This window comes from Eretmochelys imbricata, chromosome 6 (genome assembly GCF_965152235.1).
Source record: "Eretmochelys imbricata isolate rEreImb1 chromosome 6, rEreImb1.hap1, whole genome shotgun sequence".
NCBI classification, from domain to species: domain Eukaryota; kingdom Metazoa; phylum Chordata; order Testudines; family Cheloniidae; genus Eretmochelys; species Eretmochelys imbricata.
The window spans coordinates 32,249,925-32,273,291 of record NC_135577.1 but is presented as its reverse complement, the minus strand read 5'-3'; the positions used below and the strand labels follow the sequence as shown (position 1 = coordinate 32,273,291).

The window sequence follows — 23,367 nt, the reverse complement described above, 5'->3', positions numbered from 1 at the left end:
CATTATCTTAAGTCTTTACAACTTAGCTGTAAAAATTCTCTGCAGATGAAACCTGGCACGCGCAGGCTCAGGCCTGGAGCCAACTTATTTAAATCAATTTGCTAAAATAATTGCAAGGCCATTTTTAAGGTATGACCTGAACAAACAGAATTTTATTAATTCTTGATGCCTAGTGGTGGTTTTATAATTCAAAAATAAACTTTGCTTTAAAAAGGGAATATAGGCATGTTTTTGAACCCATACTATGGGTTATATCACTTATGCATATTTTTAAAATCTCATTTTGAATGATGGGTGCTCTATATACTCGCTGACTACTACTTAAAGAAAATATCAGATTGTTACTTTGCATCTGATTACTGCACATGCACTCCACTAAAAAAGTGGTCTAGTTGTCAGGTGCAACTTTTTGATGGAACTCATCCAGTCAGGGAGATATGCAGTTTAGAAGCACTTCTGCCAAGGCCCAAATTAGGGACACCATGTGTGACAAGAGTGAAAATGAGGGACACCAATTATGGTTCATGCAGGAAGCTGAAGATGCTGTGGGATTCCTTCCTTTAGTGTAAACAACCCTTTTTCTAACCTGAGTTTTATGATTCTGATGCAAATAACTTTCAACAATAAAAGTGTCTGTGTGGGAGCTGGGGGAGAGACACAAATTTGCAAAGGATGTAGCTAACTTTTAGACTAAAATTAGTGACTACCTTAAAATGGGAAACATTTGAAAGAGGTGTTTGGCAAATACTTATGAATAGTTCATTCGTTAATAGAAAATGGGATTGGTTCATGAACAATTTACGTCCAGGAAAATGAGCTGTGTAATCGCCTGCCCATACATGTGCATTTACAGGATTGGAGCCCTAAACTTGCAGTGAGTAAAGCAGCAACCTGTGGTGTTTATACCTTGCATACGCCTGCACTGCTTATTCTAAAGTATCGCTTGTGCTTCCTGCCACAACCCCCGTGGCATAATGTTCTGGTTTAAGGATGGGTTTGTCAGCTTTTACTTAATTGTATATGTTTCTCTTGGTCTGTGTGAGGACTTGACCTCAATGTGGGTTTGTTTGGTACATGTAGGTGTACTACTATTTATTTTTTCAAATTATCCAAGGATCCTCCCTAACCCAACGAAAGATTTGAATGTATGTGTTTAATTCCCTTGTCAGAAGCCTGAATGTACTCAATCTAAAGCTACAGCAAAAGTATGTCAGATAGTTTCTGCGAGGGAAAAGGGAATATGAAGAGTTAAATTCATTGATAATCACTGCGTCTTTGATTGTGCCCTGAGTCCAGCTCTTGGTTGGATTGGTGGAGAGAGGGGAAGGCTTCTCATCATTGTAATACACCAGAAGAGTCCTCTATGAATTTTTTTTTTCTTACTGGGAATACACTGACAGGCACTTTTTGAGCATAAAATCCAGTGTCACTCCAAAAGACTCAACCAAAAAATACAAAGTAATCAAATGTATTGAAATAAGGCTCTTGTTTCTAAATGCCAGGCACCAGGTGTTTGATAATGTGTCCTCATGCAATCAAGTGCCTATGACGTTATTTATTTAAAACTAGATGATTGGAACATGTTTTTCAGTGAACACATCTCATTTCCAAGAGTGCCGTGCTATGCATAGGCCTAGACCTCTTGTTTGTATATCGGAGTAGTTTTTGTCTCAGACTGTGATTCCCCAGGGTAAATAAAAATGAGGGCTACGTGGCAACTGCTAATGTACAGTCCTTGTTTAAACCCAGGTTTCGGGGTCCCAGCAACTTGTTCAGCATTATTATATCTTATGTGACCATTTCTCTCCTCTTATATTGCTCAGTCCATTTTTTTTTCTTTTTGTGGCTTCATTTTAATGAAATGCAGACCCAGAGTATAAAATGTAAAGCCTTATTCATTATTTAAAAGAAACAGGACCATAATTTGTGGAATCTGTAATGCAGACATCAGAGATGGCTACAAATAGAATATAGATTTCTACAATTTTAAAAATAAACCAGCGTATTAAACCAGAGAACTCTAGGGCTAGATGAGATAGAAGCCTTTTGACTTGGTTTCAATCAGCCCTCAAATAGTCTGGGAAATCTCAACCCCAAACTTTATCATACACAGACAAAAATAGTGATCCCCATTGCACAAGCCCCTGACCCTACAGCTGACCCACATGAGTTCCAGCTGACACATATTGTTGCTGCTGTTTTTAAACAGCCATCTTGGCTAGCAGGGAGACATAGAGGGGGAGAACCAGGCCACTGATAAAGAGCAGGAAGTACAGTGCTGACAAAATACTGTCCGAGTACAAACTGGGAAACATTTAAAAATGTTGTCCCATCAGTACTGAGCCCTATGCAGAGCAGTCACTGTTCTTCAATAGTTTTCCTTCCAATGTTATAGATACAACCTAAGAATCCAATATGACAAACACTTAATACCAGCTATAATAGCATAGTAATCAAGCAGAAGAAGGATGGATTCTGGCTGGGTGGGGTGGACGTTGGCCCCATAGCACTGTCCCCCCAGCCCTCCTTGAAACCCACAGCACCCACACTATGGATGTATTGAAGAGCTGGGTCTCTGCAAGGGGTGTAGCAAAAAGAGACGGATGCCTTTCTCCTTGGCATTCTCTTCTCTTGTGACACTGGATAATGCATTTTAAAATAGCGTGGCCTGAAGCCACATTAACTTTGGCCTTGTGCCTTAAGGGGTTGTGTAGGTGTAAGGTGCTTGGCCAATAGCAGCATGGGTCCTGATTTGGTTTGCTGAGGCAAATCAGAGAAGCAGTAAAGAGGAGAACACTCTGTAAGATTGTGTGTTCCCTTCCTCATATAGATTCTTGGGATCTGTGTGGCTGTGTACCCTGTCTCTTATCTAAGCCCTTTATCCTTGAAGAGAAGAGTTGAAGGAAACTGCTGACATGAGCCTTGTGGAAGTTTGCTGGACCTTCTCTTTCCTGTCTGCACAAGAAGGTACGCTTGGGCCTAAAACAGCGTAATTTCTGTTGATCCCAATGTTTTACAAGTAATCAGGGTGCTTTTATCTGTGACCAGCCTAGTTCATCCCTAAATACCGAAGACCAGGGAATATGAGTTGATTGCCATGATTAGTATATCTATGGTATCTGAGGGTTAGGACTCAACCTGTTCTTTACCTCTTGGTTCCAATGAGCCCAAAACTTTGATGCCACACTTCTATGAAATAATAGAAGGGGTCCAACAAAGCCCTTGCAATCAGAAATGAAACACAAGACCCTTCTGTTAACGGTTGGTTTTGGTTTCTTCCCTCACTATTATTGCAAGACCTGCTGCATTAGGGATAGCCATTTTTTGAATGAAACAAAATTTCATGCTGTGTGTTTAAAGGCAGCTTTCAGTCAATTGTCCATTTGTCCTGTGCAATAAGTCTAAGATCTTTCATTGACATACCATATGACAGTATTCCTCAGATAGTGGAGCAGATCTTCTCTTCTCTCATTTTTTTTCGTTTTTTTGGGGTGGGGAGGGAACACCCCAAAACCAAGACCTTTCATTGGCTAAGCATAGTGAGGAATAAATATCCCTTAAATAATGCAGTCACCTTCGGAGGGAGGACAATTCAAAACTCCAGGCTGGTTTTGAGAACAATATGGGCTCAATCATCAGTTGCCAATTGAAACAAAATATGATGACACTTGCCAGCAATTTGAAATCCACTAGGTTTATATGCATTGATGCTGATCAGCCTAAATAAAGTTCCACACCTTCCCTTACTGTAAAAAGAATGGGTTATGTACAATTAATTCCCATGGCCTCTTTGTTCAGTTGTAGCAATAAAAATCCATGCACATAGGTGCTGAAACTAGGGGTGTTGGGGGTGCTGCTGCACCCCCTGGCTTGTAGTGGTTTCCATTATATACAGGGCTTAGAGTTTGATTCAGTGGCTCTCAGCACCCCCACTATTAAAATTGTTCCAGAACCCCTGTCGTTGCAACTTTTATTTACTACTAGATAGTGTTAGCATGGTATTCCCTATACTTAAAATAGGGTAAACTAGTGGAATATCACAAACACTGCTGTAAATATGGCTTGCTAAGGTTACAAACATGATTATATGATTAGGTTGCCCATGATAGAAGGCGACTGGACTCGGTGACCCAGAAAGTTCCTTCCAGTCCTATGTTCCTAGTGCTAATTTCTTGGCATGGTATTTTAATGCTAACGATTGTATTTAGCCTTTACTCTGTATCCTCTTGGGTTAATAACAGTGAACCAGATTTTTAGCTGGTGTAAATAAGCAGAGCTCCTGCAACGTCAGTGGAGCTATGCCAGCTGACACCTGTTGAGGATCTGGACAGCAGCTCAAACTGGCAACTGCTGAAATATGAAATCGTGCTATACGGAAGGTGGAATTATTTTTTGTCTAATTTCATAATTTTTAAGTGGAAATTGTAGGCAAAAATGTAGGCCTTTTGCATTTAAAAAGTGCAAGATGAGTTTAAAAAAAATCCATAGACAGTAAAGATGAAGCATTATAGGATTATAATTATAGGATATAGTTCCATCTTGATGATCAGGGATTCATGCTCCTAAATATCCATTCATTGAAATAAGGATATATTGTATACCACTGTATTCCATTTTGAACAGTTGCAATACAGTGGAAGGTCATTTAATGTTTCATACTGTAGTTTTGAAAATGTAGTGTGGTCTGTTACAAGAGTGTGGAGCTAATGACTGAGACATATTTTTCTTCTGCACAAAGGCAAATGTGATCATTTCTCCCTTCCCCTCCTACCACAATAATTTTTCAGTATGGTTTATGTTCGCGTTGTAATCCAGCTCTGTAGCTTTCAGCTATTCTGCCTTGATACAGAATGCATTGCTTTTTAGTTTCTCAGCTGCCATAGTGTTCATCTCATTACCTGTAGCTCCCAGCTATTCTGTTCTGGCTTCAAATTGCAGGTGCTAAACACTAATACATAGTAAGGGTGGAAGAAAGAAAAATCAAGTTCACCTCAAAGTCAACTTTGATATTTTTTCCCCATTCCTCCCAATGTTGCACTATGGGATGCAGTCTCCACTTTCAACCCCAAAATGTGGGACATCCACCCTGTGAAGGGTGGAACACAACTTGGAGCATTTCCCCAAACCCCTTGTTTCTCTCCCCTTCATGCTTCTAATCCCACTGCCCTTCCTCTTGTCCGTTTTCACAGTAAGAGCACCCTTTGGTCAAACAACATTTCCTCCCTTGGCAGCACAGCTCCTCCAGTGAGGCTGTGCCTCTCCTCTGCTGGAGTATAGGGAAGAAATTCTTTAAACTGCTGCTTCTCCCCAGCAGAACCTATATCCTAGCTAGCATATCCAGGGGAGCTGACTATGGGAGTCTATGGGAAAGTGCTTGATACCTATTAAGGATCTTTCTCCTTCACCTTTCTCAGATTGAGAACCAGCATGGGGAAAGTGAATCACATTGGGAGCTCAGGTCAGGGAATGGGGAGAAACCAACATGGAAACTGAACTGTAAGTAGAAATCAATTAGGTGTCAGTGGAGGATGGGCAGGGAGTGTCAGGTGATCAGCTCTCTGGAAAAGGCCTGTTGCAGTGCACTTGTGGGGTAGAGGATGGATATAAAGGTAGAAGGGCTCTTGTTTTCCAGTATGGGTTGAAGTGAAGATGAGATTATTTTGCTTCAGGATCTTGCTACAGAAGATACAAGAGGAGTCCTCAATACTTTAAAGGTTAAGACTTCATTGTACATAATATTCCAAATCAGGAGGTCATAAATGTAATTTTTCCGACATTCCATATTAGCCACCTCATTAAATGCCAGGATTTCACCAGAGCCAGTCCAATTGCTTTTACAGAACCCTATCTTCAATACACATTGTTCTCTCAGAAACATTAAATGATGAGAGGACAAGGCCATAAGTGCTGGAATTAGGGTGCTGCTGCACCCCCTGGCTTGAAGTGGTTTCCATCATATGCAGGATATACAGTTTAGTTCAATGGCTCTCAGCACCCTCGCTATAAAAATTGTTCCAGCGCCACTGGACAAGGCTATATTTTTTTCACTCCTCTTGTGATAAATGGGAATCATTTCTGTCCAGAAAACATCTGTGCATGAAATCAGTCTCCCATCCATATCTGTTACACCAGTTAACTTTACATAATAAGGTTGTGCCCTTACAAATTCAAGCTCCCTGTGCTTTTCCAATCATCAATATTGAAATATCAATAATGCATATAATAAAGTGCTTATCAAATAACATTCCTCAAATGCAAAGTCTCTGCAGAATCTTGTTGCATTCATAGAATTCCTTTGTTTGTGTTATGGCTCTGACCCATTCTTTTGTATTGCCAAGGTGATGAGCGAATTTGACATTTATCTGATTACCTCACCAGAACAGAAAACAGGGCAGCTATCCAAAGTTCCTTTCAGTGTAAAAGCTAATTATATAAATGCTTTGAGCAGCAGTTTCTTTTTGGATGTTTAAGTGCTTTTATTAGATTGTTCTCTTGTCATTTTAAAATTTATTATTGGACACTTATAAATGGTGTTGCTTGCTGGAGCTTTTTTTTTTTTTTTTTAAATCGTTGCCAAAACTGCATCAAGCAGATCTTAGGCTAAATTTGCTGGCCTATTGCATCATTGGAAAAGAAAAAATAAAGATGACTAACCTGCCTTTTATGAGTCTAAAATACCAAGCGTATCTTTTTATGGGCCAGTCAGGATATATCCTTCTTATATTATTTTCACTATTAAATCAAGTCCCCTTTTCCAACTACAGCAACTCAGCATATCAAAAGTATGAAAGCAAAAGTCATTAGCAGACCGAGGGATGGCCATTTGTCCTTTATATTTTGATACTGGCGTTTAGGTATAAACAGCAAGTACTGGGCAGAAGCTCTAATCATTCAATTGGATACATCTTTTACACACTATGGGTTGATTCTCCATTTGTCTTGTAGCTTGCATAGTCCTTTGCTCCTGCACCAAGTCAGTATAAACACAGGCTGATAGACAACTAAGTCAAATAGGCAATCTGTCTTAGGGTTTTTTACTGCAAAACTATCTGAGCATTTCCCCCATATAATGGATAGCAGAAGTGAAGTCTCTAGGGGACTTCATGGAGTCTCTGGCACTTTCCCTTTTCTTTTTTCTTTCAGATCACAGTTCTCCACTCAGACAAGTGATAGCATTTTACACCTACCTTGCATGGGTGTAAATGACTATACAAGATGCAAGTCACTGGAGAAATGGACCTAAAGTATGTTGGAGGGAATGGGGTATTACACTGCCTAGGAAATCGTGCCCCTGTGGATGGGTTGGTGGTCTAATCCTTAGGTTTGCAATATTTAGACTCAATGGACTCACAGGTTCAATTTCTGTTATGGCTGAGTCAGCATATGTTTCCAAGGAAGATCAGTTTAGTTACATGAAGTTTCCTGTGTTGGGGGCAGGGGAGAACTTCTGGTTAAGACACCAAGATGCAAGTTGCTGTCTGGGCAATGGAGACATAAAATACTCCATATCATGATTTGTAATAGTAGGAGATTTGTCCTTATGCCCTTGATCTGCTTTCCCCACCTCTACTGTGTGTTGCAGGCTGCTTGGTTGCTGCATTTTAGTGATACAAAATGTATATGCCTTGCAAAGACATGGGAATTAAATGTAAAATACTGGTCGTAAAAATTCCTTAGCCACTGTGTTCGTATTCCCACACTTGATGCCACCTACTTGCTCAATGAATAGAAGGACAATGTATAAGTAGCTAGGCTCTGGTGATTGTGGTTCATTCTTCTGGATACCTGGACTTGCCAGCCCTTGAGCACAGAAAGTGTTGGGTCTCTGAGATCTGTGGCCATGGCTCTGAGTAAAGCAATAAAATGGAAATAGGGACTTTACATATTCCCCTTTCTACTCACTCTCAGAGCAATGAGAGGCAGGGGAAAGAAAATGAGTCCTGTTAGAGCCCTGCAACTCTTGTGGGTATGTGGAGTCCATCTGCAATTGCATGGTGCAAGGACATACCTTTTGAAGGCCACACAGTAGCAGGGGCAAAGACAGATCCTGCTGCAGTTCCTGACAGCCACAGTTGATGATGGGAAGCCTGGCTGTTCAGAAACAATGGGGGAGAATTGAAAAGTGGAACCATGAAAGAGGTAGACTGATTATTTTGAAACTCTGGTTATAGTGAGTTTTATTCTGAATTTTACTTAGGGAAAATAGAAATTAGTGGTTAATAATACTTCAGTGCATAGTATAGACACTAATTAATCCTTACAATGCCATTCTGATGTGTATATAGCCATATTTTTCAAACCTGAGAGTTTAAAGGTAGGCTCTAAATTGATATCTAGGCATCCAAGGTTCAAATTTTTGGCGCTTTATTATTTAGTCCAATTATTACAGGGAAGCCAGCATTGAGAGGCTACAGTTCTGTCACAGCTTTCTGAGAGGTGGCCAGATCTTTTTGATAATATAGCTTTATAATCCCTACTTGCCTGTGAATTCTGTCTCTTCATGAATGGAGATGTCTGATAACTCATGCATGGTCCTGTCTGTCTGTCTGTGTCTCTCTCCTCAGTGGTGAAAATAAACACTCCCTTGCAGTTGTGTTCACTGCATGCTCATGCATTGCATCTGTATACATTTACAGTGTAAATTATGTAACTATGTGTATATTCTAAGCAGCAGTTCTATGTGGATTGATGTTGTGTATTTAGTTCTATTTTAGCTCTTCTGAGTCAGTTTTCTAAATGATTTTCATACGGCTTTGCTGTTTATATGTAACCTAAGATCTCAACATATTTGAGTATATGAATTTATTTTTCTTTTAAAATGTACATTGTGCTCAGGAAAGTTATTAGAATGAAACAACAGGAAACAAATCCTTTATTCATAAAGTATGCACAAGCAGCAGCTGGGAGGTTCACTCTCATTCAAGGTATTCATCCCCATTCAGTCCAGGGCCTTTCTGCTGAGACTGTCAGCAAGGGTGCAATTTAGTGCCATGTGTTGTGATGGCAGTTTTGGGAATGAGAATTCCTCTCTATTAACAATTGCACTGAAGTCCTTCTGCATAGGTAGTTGAATAACAGTCAACAGGTCATGACCTTGGTCATTATTGACCTAGGTTTGGTTTGAACCAGTGACTTTAGAGGTGAAAGTCTGTGTAACCTGTTACCTAATGTTTGAGCAAGTCCCTACTGCAGTATTTTTTGAATGTCTTGAAATATATATAATTTGTTTTCAACTGACTATCATTATTAGCATTTTTTTCACCCCAAACAAGGTGTGATACTGGAAGGCTTCAGGATGACAAAGTGGGTTGGGTTTTTTTTTGCTCATGATGATGTCTAGCACACATTGGCTAGTAAATCAATTTGTGAGGACATACTAATTTTTGACAGAGTTCTATTAATACACCTTGGAGCTAAATGAGTTCTGTGAATCCCCAGTTTCAAGTTTAGAATTCTGCCATAACTAGAAGGAAAATATCTTGCTCTAGGTAGATTAATGTTGAAAGCTTGTCAAAAAAAATTTAACATTGAAAAGCAATTCATCTCTTCCTGTCATTATTTTGAGTATCTAGTCGAAACACCATTTGTAATCACTAGGAAAAAACCCAAAGAGATGTTATTTCCTTGGTTGTATTTCCTGATGTTAATAGGGATCCCGTTGAATATTTATATTTCTCTTTAAAAAGTACATCCCAATGACTGATATTCAAGGCAGTAATTCCTGTTCCCAGGAATCTGATAGATCTTCTAGAGTACAGAAATTGCCATTGCTTACCATGCAACTTAATTTATATCCCATGGGGACATTTAAGGTAACCTGGCATTGTATATTAATAAATAACTAAAATGAGAACAAGGGAAGCTTTAAACAAACCATTTAGAGATGAATGACTGAACATTAAAAATGCGCAAGTTTAAGGAAACATTGACTGGGTGGAGAGAATGAGACAGCTCCACAAGCCTAAATTGCTTGATTGGTGAATGCATTTGACAAGTCCATGTAGTTCCCCAGAAGCCCAAGGTAGGTAGGTTGTTCTGCCTTGACTGCTTTACTACATATGGCCAGTCCTCAGAACTTCATAGGACACTCAGGAAGCCATTCCTGGCATTGTTTGGTGGGGCTAGATTCTTCCTGACTATGCTACAGGATGCTCAGATCTTTTCTGCACCTTGATACCTCTGAAAAGTGCTAAATTGGGTTGTTGAGGGACTAATCAGAAGAACAACACATCCAAAATCTAAGGCACCTCTCTGGTGCAGTCTTCAAGTACCGCCTAATAATTAGAGAGAGCATTAAGTGTGCCCTACATGGCAACATTCCCAAAGCTTCCCTTGATGCTAGTGTGCCTCTTTGTTTGTTTTTGATGTGGGTTTGTTCTATTTATCCACACGCTTATAAGAATAAGCTCCTGTCATTTCCTCTAGGAGCTCCACAACACATTTTAAAATAAAGTGATAAAAGGACTCCCCCAGGGACTCATTTTGCCCCAAAATTAACAATTTATCATCACCTAGGAAGTGAAGACATTAGTGGAAGATCATAAGATATTAACTGAGTCCTCCCAATCTCTCACAAATAGGGATTGGGAGGATGGAAAGGAAGGGTTATACTTGTTTTTTCTTTCTTTTTTTCCCTTTCCCCCCCTTATCGTTCTCCTTCAATTTTAGAAACAGTGGGTTGTTCCCAGAAGATGCTATACTGGGGTGAGGCTTTATGTTTAGGCCTAAATGCAGGACTCAGCTCTTTGATAGTCAGGCTTGGACTCAATCTAATGTCCTCTGGTAGAATTTTAAAAATCTTAGAGCATTTTCAGCATTAGAGCCCAACATATCAGAGTCTTATCCGGGAGCTAGTCTAGTGCAAGGGTCTCTCTGGATCATAGCTGCCTTAGAGGGTCATGAAAAGGTAGATTTTTGAGGTATCTTAGACCCAGCCAAGTGCCTTGTAGACTAGAATCTTAAATTCAGTGCAGGAAGGACTAGGCAGCCATTGGAGTTCCAAGTATTGGCATGATGTGCTTACATCTGCCTTTGTTTGTTAATAGGAGTGCTGCAGGCTACTGCACAAGCTTCTTCAGGGCAGTCGTACTAATCTGCAGTAGTCTAACTGGGAGCTGACAAGCATCTGGATCACACACAATATTTGGGAGACTATTAAAGAGGGGGTCTTTCCCATAAAGTGGAGATATCAAATATTTAGTACAGGGTATTGTATAAACTACCCCTTCTATTTATAATGCTGATTCCAGCTCCACTTAAATTTTGAGCAAGAAATTGGTTCTCCTCTGAATCTTCCTTCTGGACGGAGGTCTGTAAAAGCGAGTTATAAAATCTGTCCAACTACCATGAGCTGATAGAGAACAGAAATCATGAGAAGAAGCAAATAGAAAAAAATTAGATTTTAGAAGAGCTTCCAAACAAAGCTTACCAAAGGGGTAATACTTTTTAACTGTAGGGCCTAATTCTACTGTCAATTACTGAGATTTGTGTGCAACTCTGAGATTGATGGAATTACTCTGGTTTTACATGGATTAATGGATAGCAAAATCTGGATCATTGTGTACAATTTCTGTGTTCACACATGTAAAACGGCCTTAATAGCACATCTACCTACCTCATGGCAACGTGGTGAATTATTCAGGAATATGTAGCACAGTCAGAAAACAAATAGTACCGGTCTACAAATACATTGATTATGACATAGTTCATAGGTCTTTCATCACTCTTACCTGTTGTTATCTGGGTAATAGGTATTATTTTTTTTTACAATATAAGCTGTCACATTGTGTTGGCTGTTTTACATCATGCCCTGTTACACACTGAAATGCTACAGGATATAACACAGAGTGTGTAAGTATGTATGTGTGTATGTTTATGCCTGCTAAAAGGAACATAATTTGAAGATATCAGTCATTCCAGATCTACAAGAATGTACAAATCTTTGCTTTGTTTTGCTTTACTTTTCAAAACTTGTAAGAGGCTAATAGCTATAGCTCTGGTTTGAGACAGCATGTGCCTATGCTATACTTGTGTTAGCTTCCCAGAAACTGCTGGTCTACAACAATCTTGTTTCTGTCATGGCTCGAGGCTGACAGGCCTTCATCCTGTATTGGCTCAAGGTTCCACCCATGTGGAGCTCATTGCAAGATTGGGTAAGTTGAGTGAAGTGACATGCGCAAACAGGGACTTAGATATAGGGTGACCAGATAGCAACTGTGAAAAAACAGGACAGGGGGTAGAGGGTAATAGGCGCCTATATAAGAAAAAATCCCAAAAACCGGGACTGTCCCTTTAAAAATGGGACATCTGGTCACCCTACTTAGATGAGACTATGACATAATATCTGTTCACTTTGACAAACAAATTCTTATTTAGAGTAGGATTTTCCATGCTTCGTCTCTGCCAAAACATTTTTGTTATGTTTGAGCAAAATCAACTCAGTCATTTTGAGTTATAAAAGCTTGGGGATGGGGAAGAAACACTTTCCCCACCCCAACCCCTGTGCATTCTGAGCATATTTTTTTTTATGTTGCCCTCAATTTTTAAAAAGGCTGAATCTATTAGCTTTCTGTTTGGTATATGTCATTGAGTCCTAAGGTTCAAGCCAATTTTGAAAACAAATCAGTTCAGTAGTTTTATAAGTAGTATACAATGCACACGTGTAAATCCTAATTTGGCTGTGAAAATATTTGTCTTTATTGGTTAGCCTGTATCCAACTGTTTCCCCCCTCCTCCCCCACAGGTCGACGGGATATTGTGCTTGGCTGACATTCTCACAGATAGTACCCATTCTGAAGCCACTCGTGCAGAAGCAGCAGCGGTAATAGCACAAATCACATCTCCACATCTCACTTTCACTCAGCATCTCAGCAGCTTTCTGGAGAATATGGAGGAAATTGTCACAGCACTTGTCAGTAAGTATACAGCGTTTGTTTTAAGCCTTTCTTGGACTCACTGGAAAAGAAGAAAAAAACTTACGATTAAAGACAAACTTTCCTCCATTAGCAATGTTCTCGAAGGAGTATTTGCCTTTCTTGCCACTATAATGTTCCACAGTAGAAATCTATGTGGAATAGGTCAGTTGTTTTAAATCCTGAAGTTGGAAATTCTTCGATAGTTCTAACATTCTTGACTTGTAGCCAAAGTTCAAATACAATTTATTTGTGAAAATAGTAGCCATTTGAGGCCTAAAACCATGTGCCTGGTTATCATCTCACCTACGCTGGTATAAATCAGGAGTAACAATACAGAAGTCAGTGGAGAGCTATCAGTGTAAAACTGGTGAAAGTGAGTGGAGAATCAACCCCATTAGCTTTCTACAACTGTATGATACTTTATACAAAAATTACTGTATGACTTGTTCTTGTGCATTAAAAAGTGGCCATTTCATTAGGATATCAGTGCATGCTAACGCAAGAGGTGGAATGTAGCGGTGACAAGTACAACTTAATGATGAAGACCAAAATGCATCCTCCAGTCAACAATGATTTGCTACAGCACGTGACTGGGGTTTGCCTTTATCTGGCGTTAATGATAACATTCTTGTAAATTAAGACGCTAGTATTATGGTCTGAGACGACATTCATATCTGTATTTAGTCATTGCTAGGTAGGGTAACCTTTAGTTTTTAATGCTGTTTTCTAGCCTCTTCCAGTACAAGAGTCTGCCAAATAAGTGCTTCCTCCACTCCCTCCATATTAGAGATATAAATACTTTAACAATCCATAGTTACATACACTTACAGATACCAGAATCATCAGCTAACTGCATATGCAAGACCTGCAGAATAGATACATAGGTCTCTGCTCTATCCCACTGAGCTCGAGCAACCAACTAGGCTAATGGACCTTTTATCTGCTACTGATAAGTGACATACTCTTAAGCAGGTCTGTCACATTCCATACTTGGAAGTCATTGCAACTCCTTCACAAAAGCCTGTACATCATAATCTGACCAAGTGGATAGAGTGAAACCGACATCAGAATCACTCCATATTTTTATCAACCTTGATCTATCCACCTAGCTGCCACTCTGCCCAGGCATTCCACATTCACAAACACCGTACGGATGAAATGACCATTACCACTGCCCAGATGTTGTAGATACAGAACACTCACAAATCTGGAGTTAACAGTCTGATTTAGTACTGAATAAAATGTTTCAACCTGTGAATATAATTATTAACCATCAGCTGTTACCCTGCAGACTGTCATCTTGCAATTTCCATTAATTAAAAGTAGGTCTACTATGCCTACAGGCACCCCTGTGCTCCGATCCTCCCCAGCTGTGGCACACTATGCTACACACCTCTCTTCTACCCAGCAGCCCTTTTGTAATGAGGCGGTGTTAGGCATTCTGAGGGGGGCTGCTTCTTGTGCCCAGTATGTCATCAATACCCAGTCTATTCCACCTCTAATTTACCCAATCCCAGCCTGAAATGGAGTTACAGGGCACCACCCAAGGATGCTTCAATCAGAGCTGTTGTATTTTGGACTTTGGATTTTGTTGAATTTGTAAGTGAACAGTCCTTACAAAACGTTGGCCTGTTGAGCAGAGGAAGCTGGAAGACACCTGTCCCTGGGGTTGGTTTAATATGCCAGATGTGGAAAGTTATTTTAGATCTCAGATATGGCAATCATACTATCTTGTCCAATCCAGTGAGTACGAAATCTGCTAGACCTTATTTGATACTTTCTACTGTTCAGTGTACTTTTCAAGACTGGGCCTCAGCATCATGTCTGAAGATTAGAAGCCCATAGTACACTTGCCCTGGAACTGGTACAGTGTGTGTGTTGGGGGGTGGGTGGGTGGGGGGGGGTGTGTTGGAGGGGGTGGTGGTGGTGGTAGGGGAGGGAAATGCATGAGTATGTGGGGATAAAGAGCAAGGTAATCCAGCTTCCTCAGCTGTCAATTTCCAATTTATACTCCATTTGTTGAGCTAGCTTGCTACCCGTCAAGCAGTGTTTAAGCCTAGCAATCATGGCCAGCCAGGAATATGCCAAAATGAATCTGTGTTCCTGAGGGCAGAGTCACTGAGGACAGGGCTATTTCCTTTATTGCCACCACCAAATCATCAGATGAGGCATGATAAGATGTACCAAGCCTAAGCAATATAAGCTTTAGGAATAGAATGACTCAAATTTGGGAAAGCCTTTTCACTATCCAGTCATCAATTTCCTTGTAATATTTATAGCTGAGTAATTGAGTGACTCTCGCTTCTTATTTTTAATTTTTAAAACGCACTGAAATCAAATTGCTGGATGACTCAGACCTAGTTCAAGTAAATGTGTACAGGAATTAAAAGGCACTTAGGAGGTTATGATGGTAATAGCTGTGTCTGCAGCATTTTTTAAGAGGTCTGCAAAATTTAAAAATATACAGGGTAGTCTGAGATTATAAAAAAGTTTTAGAAACAGAAAGATAAATTGCAGAATTTTATTCGCATGGATCCATTAGTTTTACCCATCTGCTGACTGCATCTCATTTTGTTTAGGAATATAACATTTATCTTGAACAACATCCAATGGAGAAAGTTAAGTGTGATAGCCTAGGTCACTAATTAAGTGAATGCTCCCAGAGACTTGTAGTCTAGATTTATCTTGCCATCTATACCTGCTTCAGTCCAGTCTGCAAAAATGCAAGTGGAAATGTCTAATATTAATTTCAGAGGAATATTTAACTCCTATACAAATCTTTTCATGCTGAGGAGTAACTGATTTATATTAATTAAATTATTTTCTGCATTTCTAGAATTGTGCCAAGAGGCCTCATCTGGTGAAGTTTTCCTTCTGGCTTCAGCAGCACTTGCCAATATTACTTTTTTTGATACAATGGCTTGCGAGATGTTGCTTCACTTGAATGCAATGAAAATTCTTCTAGCAGCTTGCGCTGACAAGCAGATAGTGGATACTCCATATTCTCGAGATCAGGTGAGTGGTTTCTGAACAAAACGTTATGTTTACACATGACTGTAGCAGTCAGTGGCAGTTCCTGTTATAAAGTGGCACAATAGTTGCAATTCTAATATCCAGTTCTTGATATATTCAAAACTTTTTGGTCCCATGTTTTCCATGCTTGGTTTCTGCCGAATTTTTTCTCTTTTTCCTCTCTCTGTGTAATTTGAACAATATTGAACAAAGTTATTTTGAACATGACTTTATCAAAAATGGCTGAGGTTTTATATTTGCCCAGTGAAGATTATATATTCAAAGGGGCCTTTGCCTGGTGTGAAAAACATATGTTTTGATTTAAGAAAATTATGGTTATTAGAAAATTTAATAGAAAATCTCCTTAAGCCTACAGGCCATCATTTAAACATAAATGCATAGCACCTCTGTGTGCAGCTCTTTAAGGCTCAAATCCTTCAAGCACTTTTGTGCATGCTTGACTTTCTGCATGCATGTAGTCCTAATTACTCACCTACATGAAGTTAAGCATGCATGTAAGTGTTTGTAGGATTGAGATGTAAAGGAGTTTACTAGTTCTACTGGCTGAATAAGTGCCTAATTCATGTAATGGGCTTTGGATCAAGTCCTAGATGAGTAGCAAGTAGTTTAAACAAATGAAGTTGTTTTTTTCTTTTTCATTAAAGAAATCTAAAGAGTTAAATGCAAAGAAATGTGTTATGCATAATTAATCACAAAGAGCTCATATGTGCCCATGAGTCACTGGCCTGCATTAGGGTAGTTCTAGAAGGGTACTGTTTAAGTGAGAGTTGTAGTATGAATTCAGCCTCAATAAGAGAAAATACTTTTTAGAGCTCCCAATTTTCAGGGATGCACTCACTATTACTCATGTAAAGAGAGTGCAAAATTATAGCCTGTTTTGAGCCTGTCGGCTCTGCTAGCCAGTGTGATAGAGGATGAGGCACTAACCTCATCAGCTGTCTACCTTTTGTGGGCAATCTAGATACAGCAATGGGGCCGGATCCTCAGCCCCTATTAAGTCAGTCTCCTTCGTGCCACTGCAGCAGCACAAAGGTGACTTCCACCTGGCTAAAGACAGCAGCTCAGGATTGGGATGACATAGTCAGCCCTTTGCCACCCAGTGTAGGAGTGTTCCAGATTGTACTTGGGATGGGAGGGGCACAGTAGGAGCCCCGTGTTCTCCAGTGACCCTGGCTGCTGGAGAGGCTCCAAAGTAGACATCATCCTTTGGGGTAAGACAAGTGATCACTGAGGCTGCTCTGACTTGCACCTGTGGCCATTTTGCCATCGCCAGAAAGAATTGAGAATGATGGTAGAAAGGTGGGGTAAAATGTAAAAAGCCCCAGATGTCCCTTCCCTACTCTGTCATGCCAAGCACTGCTCTGGTGCCCCTGAGGATGTAGGCCGTGGTGTTTGGCTTACTGTATGCCCATTATTTACTATATGTAATTTGTGTGCTCTCTCTCTTTCTTTCATATACGCTCTGATTCTTTGTCCTCTGTCTCTTCCTTCCAGTGGACACAATTCTGCTCCCTTTGAATTCAGTGGTAAAGTCACTATTGACTTTGGGAGCCAGACTGGCCATTTTCTTCATAGTAGCAGTGCAGCTGTTAAAAGTTTTAAATTACAATGTTCTGTATTTTCCACAGTATGCATCCAATGAAGTGAGCTGTAACTCACGAAAGCTTATGCTCAAATAAATTGGTTAGTCTCTAAGGTGCCACAAGTACTCCTTTTCTTTTTCCGAATACAGACTAACACGGGTGTTACTCTGAAACCTACAATTATTGTGTTAGCCAATAAGCTCATTCCTATTCTCTTGCAACTTGCTAACTTCCATTACAGGACATCTTAACTAAAGTAACAGGAAACTTTTGAATGCCTGACCCTTGGAAAATGTGCAGGAGGTTAGATCACATCAACCCATTTATCTCATTCGTAGTTGCAAGAAGGACAGGGGTGCGAAGCAGCAATGCTCAAGGAGGACTGGTACATAGACTGGAAGGAGTAGGTGTCTGGGTTTTACCGTTATCCATTTGCTAGGTAGCAGTAGGTTGTGTAACTGAAGATCATGCTGCTAGGACCTGTTTCTGGTTTGGTGCCTAGGATGAGCCTGATTTGCTGTTGATCTTATTTTTTTTTTTTAAAAAATAGAAGCATGTTTATGCGGTCAAGCAATTTTAGCAATATGATCCTTTCAGTGTTAATTACTATAGGACTGGAGGCTTTATATTACTGCTGCTTATGTTGCCTTTTGGATATTCAGAACTTACTAGCTTCCCTTTGTCAGAATGGCTCAATTTGCAATGGGAATTTAGGGCTGGTTCACCATTCCTCTGTGGACAACCCACAACAGGAGGGCTAAAGTGGAGGAAATCTCCAGAAGGTTCCCATGGTACAGTTTTCATTCCAGTTGCTCTGCTAGAGAGGATGGTGTTTGTGCCTACCCTTTCCCAGGCAACAGAGCCCCAAGGATCTGTATGGGTTCAGGGGGATCAGTGGAAGACCCATCTACCTAATGGCCCTGTGACACTGTATTGGCAGCTGTCCCTTGCTACATGCAGCCTTTAGGGAAGAGCTCAACCATGGCTTCTGAATAGGCATTTGTTTGACACAAGAGGTTATCTTATACTGGTGACATTAGTAGTGTTGTAAGTGGGATGTTTGTTCTATTATGGCAGTTTAATAGAATATGTTGCTTGGTTTTAATTTGTCATATGCCCAGATGCTGTGATGATGGGAATATAAACTGGTTGATGGACAGTTTATATCCATTTGTTCTTGGGTATACATTAGCGCTTACCTTAAATAACTCCTTTCCCTTGGAGGTATTTATCCCTCTGATGTATTTATAGAGAGCAATGCATCTCCCCTCAGCCTTCTTTTGGTTAGTCCAAACAAGCCAAACTCTTTGAATTTCCTCTCCGAAGGTAGGTTTTTCATTCCTCAGATCATCCTAGTAGCCCTTCTTTGCACCTGTTCCAGTTTGAATTAATCTTTCTTAAACATGGGAGACCAAAACAGCACACAGTATTCCAAATGAGGTCTCACTAGTGCCTTATATAATGGTTCTAACACTTCCGTGTCTTCACTGGAAGTACCTCGCCTGATACATCCTAGAACTGCATTAGCCTTTTTCATGGCTGCATCACATTGGCAGCTCGTAATCATCCTGTGATGAACCAATACCCCCAGGTCTTTCTCCCCCTCTGTCACTTCCAACTGTTGAGTCACCAGCTTATAGCAAAAATTCTTGTTAGTCTCTAAGTGCATGACCTTGCACTTTGCACTATTAAATTTCATCCCATTTTTATTACTCCAGTTTTCAAGGTCGTCCAGATCATCTTGTATGATACTCCAGTCCTCCTCCATACTGGCAATACCTCCCAATTTTGTGTCATCTGCAAATTTTATTAGCAGACTCCCACTTTCTGTGCCAAGCTCATTAACAGGGCCGGAGCTAGGCACCAGCAAACCAAGCATGTGATTGGGGTGGCACTTTTCAAAGGGCGGCATTCCGAGCCCCCTTTTTTTTTTGTTGTTGCTTCGGCGGCATTCCGCTTGGGGCTGCAAAAAACCTAGAGCCGGCCCTGCTCGTTAATAAATATGTTAAATAAGATTGGTCCAAAGACTGATCCCAGAGGAACTCCACTAATAACTCCTCTCCAGCCTAACCATTCACCTTTCAGTATGACCCACTGTAGTTTCTCCTTTAACAGGTTCCTTTTCCAGCTTTCAATTCTCATATTAATCCCCCTCTTCTCCAATTTAACTAATAAGTGCCTGTATCAAATCCCTTACTGAAATCCAGATATATTCGATCTACTTTATTTCTTTTGTCTAAAAAATCAGTTCTCTTCTCAAAGCAGATCATGTTGGTCTTGCATGATCTACCTTTTGTAAAGCCATGTTATTTTTTTATCGCAATTACCATTTACTTCTATGTCATTAACTACTTTTGCTTTCAAAATTTTGTTCCAAGACCTTGCATAAAATTGAAGTCAAGCTAACAGGCCTGTCGTTTTCTGGAACACTTCCCCACCCTCCTTTTTAAAAATAGAGACTATATTAGCAATTCTCCAGTCATATGGTCTGACCCCTGAGAGCCAGGAACGCTGGATGATATTCCCAGCTGTGCACAGACCTATGTCTTGAGCGAATCACTAAGTCTTTGTGAACTTGGGCATGTCATGTACCTCACTGTACCTTAGTCTCCCCACCTATAAAACTGATACAATGAAGTTAACATTATGCCATTAAAATCACCCCCAATGACAAGAAGCTACATGGATAAATTCTAGTAAAGAACAGGATAGAGTGTCTAGAGAAGTAACCTCCCTCTAGCAATAACTGAAAAGGAACTGCGGGGGCTGCAGCAAAGTACGTCCCTTGGCCCGTGCCACTTCCCGCAGCCCCCATGGGCCGGGCATAGCGAACTGCGGCCAGTGGGAGCCGTGATCGGCTGAACCTGTGGACGTGGCAGGTAAACAAACTGGCCGGGCCCACCAGGGGCTTTCGCTGAACAAACGTCCCAGGTTTGGGAACCACTGCCTTAAAGCATTAAGAGTCTCTGAAGCGCAAAACAGGTCTCCACTTCTCCAAAAAAAAAAAAAAAAAAAGAAGAAAGAAAAGAAGGATTTCTATTTCCTGTCTCATAAGAAAGCTCCATAGATCAAAAAACAGCATTTCTGCACAACTATCAGGGGAAGCCAAGAAGAAACCACTTCCTGGGACCCAAAGGACTGGTTCACAGGTATCCAATCAGGAGCTATGCAGAAGTTGATCCATCCCACCACTCAGAACAAAATTCCCTCTTTCTCTTATCCCAAAACTAGAAGCGGGATAAAGCATTACATTAAGAAGGAGAAAGAAAACTACTGTACCTCTCCAGTAAGACCAAGAGAGCTTGTATGCATTAGCGTCTACCTTTTCATTAAGAACCGTTATAAAATTGGCACTGGTGTTAATATAGATACCAATGACTGTTTAGTAAGTATCAAGATTCTTCATGTTCAGGGACCTCAGGCTCCTCCTGTCAGATAAAACTGGTACTCTGCTGTGTTTGTGCAATGTGTGCACCATGTTGTCTTCATGAATCTTTAGCACTGTCAGATACAGGAAGGTGTAATTGAAACTTTTGTGGCTCAGGGACTCCTTTCATTCTGTACATGGGGAGAAAAATAAAAAAAAAATCTGTTCCTTCTGAATTCCCACTTGTCTTGTCTCCTCAGTGATGCTAGCATTCTCACCTTACCTGTGAAGTTGTGGAAATGCAGTCTAACAGCTTTTGGTCTTTCGTTATCCAGGGGTACAAAGACTTAATGTGCAGTGAACCTCTCAATTTTAAAGCAGTTATGTTTGCATTCCAAGTTTAATATCTCAGTAAGCCATGTTCCCCAAATGTATATGGGATGGGGGAGGGCCTTTGACTCAGTCCTGGAGACCCACAGTTAGCTAGCTGTTCCTCCTGTTTTCCACATAATCCTGTGTTTTCCCATTTTTGCAGCTTCTTGCTGGAGATGTTGCAGGCTTTGAGTAAATCATAGCCTCTCTTCCTCTAGTTTCTAGATTTTTTTTTTCCTTCCTCCTCTACTCACTCAGGCCATTTACTAAGCTTTCCAGTTGTGTTGCCCTTAGGGGGAAACCCCCTCCCCCAGTAATTTTAGGTTCAAAAGTAGAGGAGAGGCAGATGTTACATTATGACCCAGGCCTTTAGGATGAGGTTTTTCAAAGGGATCTAAAAGTTAAGTGCCTAGCTCCCAATAAAAGCCAGTAGGAGTTGAGTGCCTAACTCCATTAGGCTCCCTTGAAAATCTCACCCTTTATTACTGCATCAGAAATTCTTTTTTATAATCAGAGCTTCTTGAATATCAGCTGGTTCATTCTTTCCTGTGAACTCCTCATCTAGGTTCTGCTCAGTATCATCAGATTGGTGGCTTTACCAGCTTTTTTTCTCAAGCTGCTGACCAGATGGCCTTGTACTTGGAAGCCAGCATGGGTCCCCGGATATGTTTGCCTGAGAATTATTAAGAACAGGGGACTTGAGATGGAGGAATTTGGCAGTGAAGCATTGTACTCTGTACCGGGTGCCCTTCCACCTTAGTTTGACAGGACTGCGTTAAAAATCGTGGAGAGAGAACAAGATAAAATGGTATAAGGGGGAAGGGAGGCTGCGAAGCCTTGATCTCCACCCTGAGGCTTTGGTGGTGTTGTCAGAGAAAAGGTGGGGGCAAGAAACATAGGTCTCCCCCTGCCACTGTTGCCTCTGATGGTGTGGTATCTTATTGGGGTCCTGGCTGAGACAGGACAAAAGATCCCCTGCCCTGCTGCATCACAACCGCTAGTGTAGTGTCTCTGCTAGAGAAGGACTGGGGTAGGAAGGAAAAGCTCCTGCCCTACTTGAGACACCCATGTTTTAACATTTTGGGCTAAGTCACTTGCTCAGTGTCACACAGCCAGATAGTAGCATAGTAAGGAATAGAAATCAGGTCTCCCAACTCTCCCAGGCTGTATTCAGTCCAGCGGACCATAGTTTCCTCCTGTTCCTTGTATGATTAAAGCAGGGAGGGGACCAATCCTTCCAAAAATATGAAAGTCTATGTTTAAGCATATGATCAGCCACATTTTCTCTGGATGCCAATATCCTGTCATACACTGTGCATAAGTACTGGGTAGTATGCCCCTACCCTTCTACACTGGGGTGGTAAAAGTTATGTACCGAAGATCTTTTAAACTATCTGTTAATATGAGAGTCTACATAAAAATTACAGATAGATCTGAACTTTCTTGCTTTTATGACTTTTGGTTTTTGATGTCCCATTTTCTACTATTTCTTAGGCTGTGCGAAGTATTATCTGGGGTAGAAAGTTCCTTTACCCAGAGTTGTCCAAATATGCTCTGTGACTGGATAATATAATACACTAAATGTTCTGGCATAACACTGTCGCTTATAGTAGTGACAGGACTCACATTAAGAAAACGAATTCATATGCCTTGCTGCATAGTGAGTGGTGAGGTAATCTCTGGTGTCTATTAACAAAGAAAAAGATGATAAATTATGGTAATTAAATTCCACAAAATACTTAGGAAATTAAACAAGAGGCAGTGGGTGCCAATAATAGATATAAAAGTAAGAGCAAGGCCACAAGTCAGGGGAACTCTAGCAATGCATTATATTACTGGTGTCCTAATTAGTTTTCTATAAGAGACCATAATTTCCCTGCAGGAGCCACCCCTACCCCCCCTTTTTTTTAATATACCTGCACATCTCTGCACTTCCATGCCAAATGAGGTTGTTTGAACATTGAAAAAAGAGGTGGATAAGTTTTTCATGGAGTGTCAAAATATAGTTATGTAAGAATATAATTGTGTGTGAAAATCAGTTTTGGCAAGCACAGTGGAGTCAAAACAATGGAGACTTAAACTCCACGGGTCCTTTCTC

General features: G+C 40.5%; 1 protein-coding gene across 1 annotated transcript in view; it reads left to right on the top strand.

Moving 5' to 3' along the window:
* Positions 1-23,367, top strand: part of INSC (INSC spindle orientation adaptor protein) — a 140,021-nt gene that overhangs the window by 94,594 nt on the left and 22,060 nt on the right. Inside the window, exons 8-9 of the mRNA XM_077820066.1 lie at positions 12,743-12,914; positions 15,751-15,929. Of these exons, the coding sequence (XP_077676192.1) occupies positions 12,743-12,914; positions 15,751-15,929 (351 nt within the window). The remainder of the gene's footprint in view (positions 1-12,742; positions 12,915-15,750; positions 15,930-23,367) is intronic.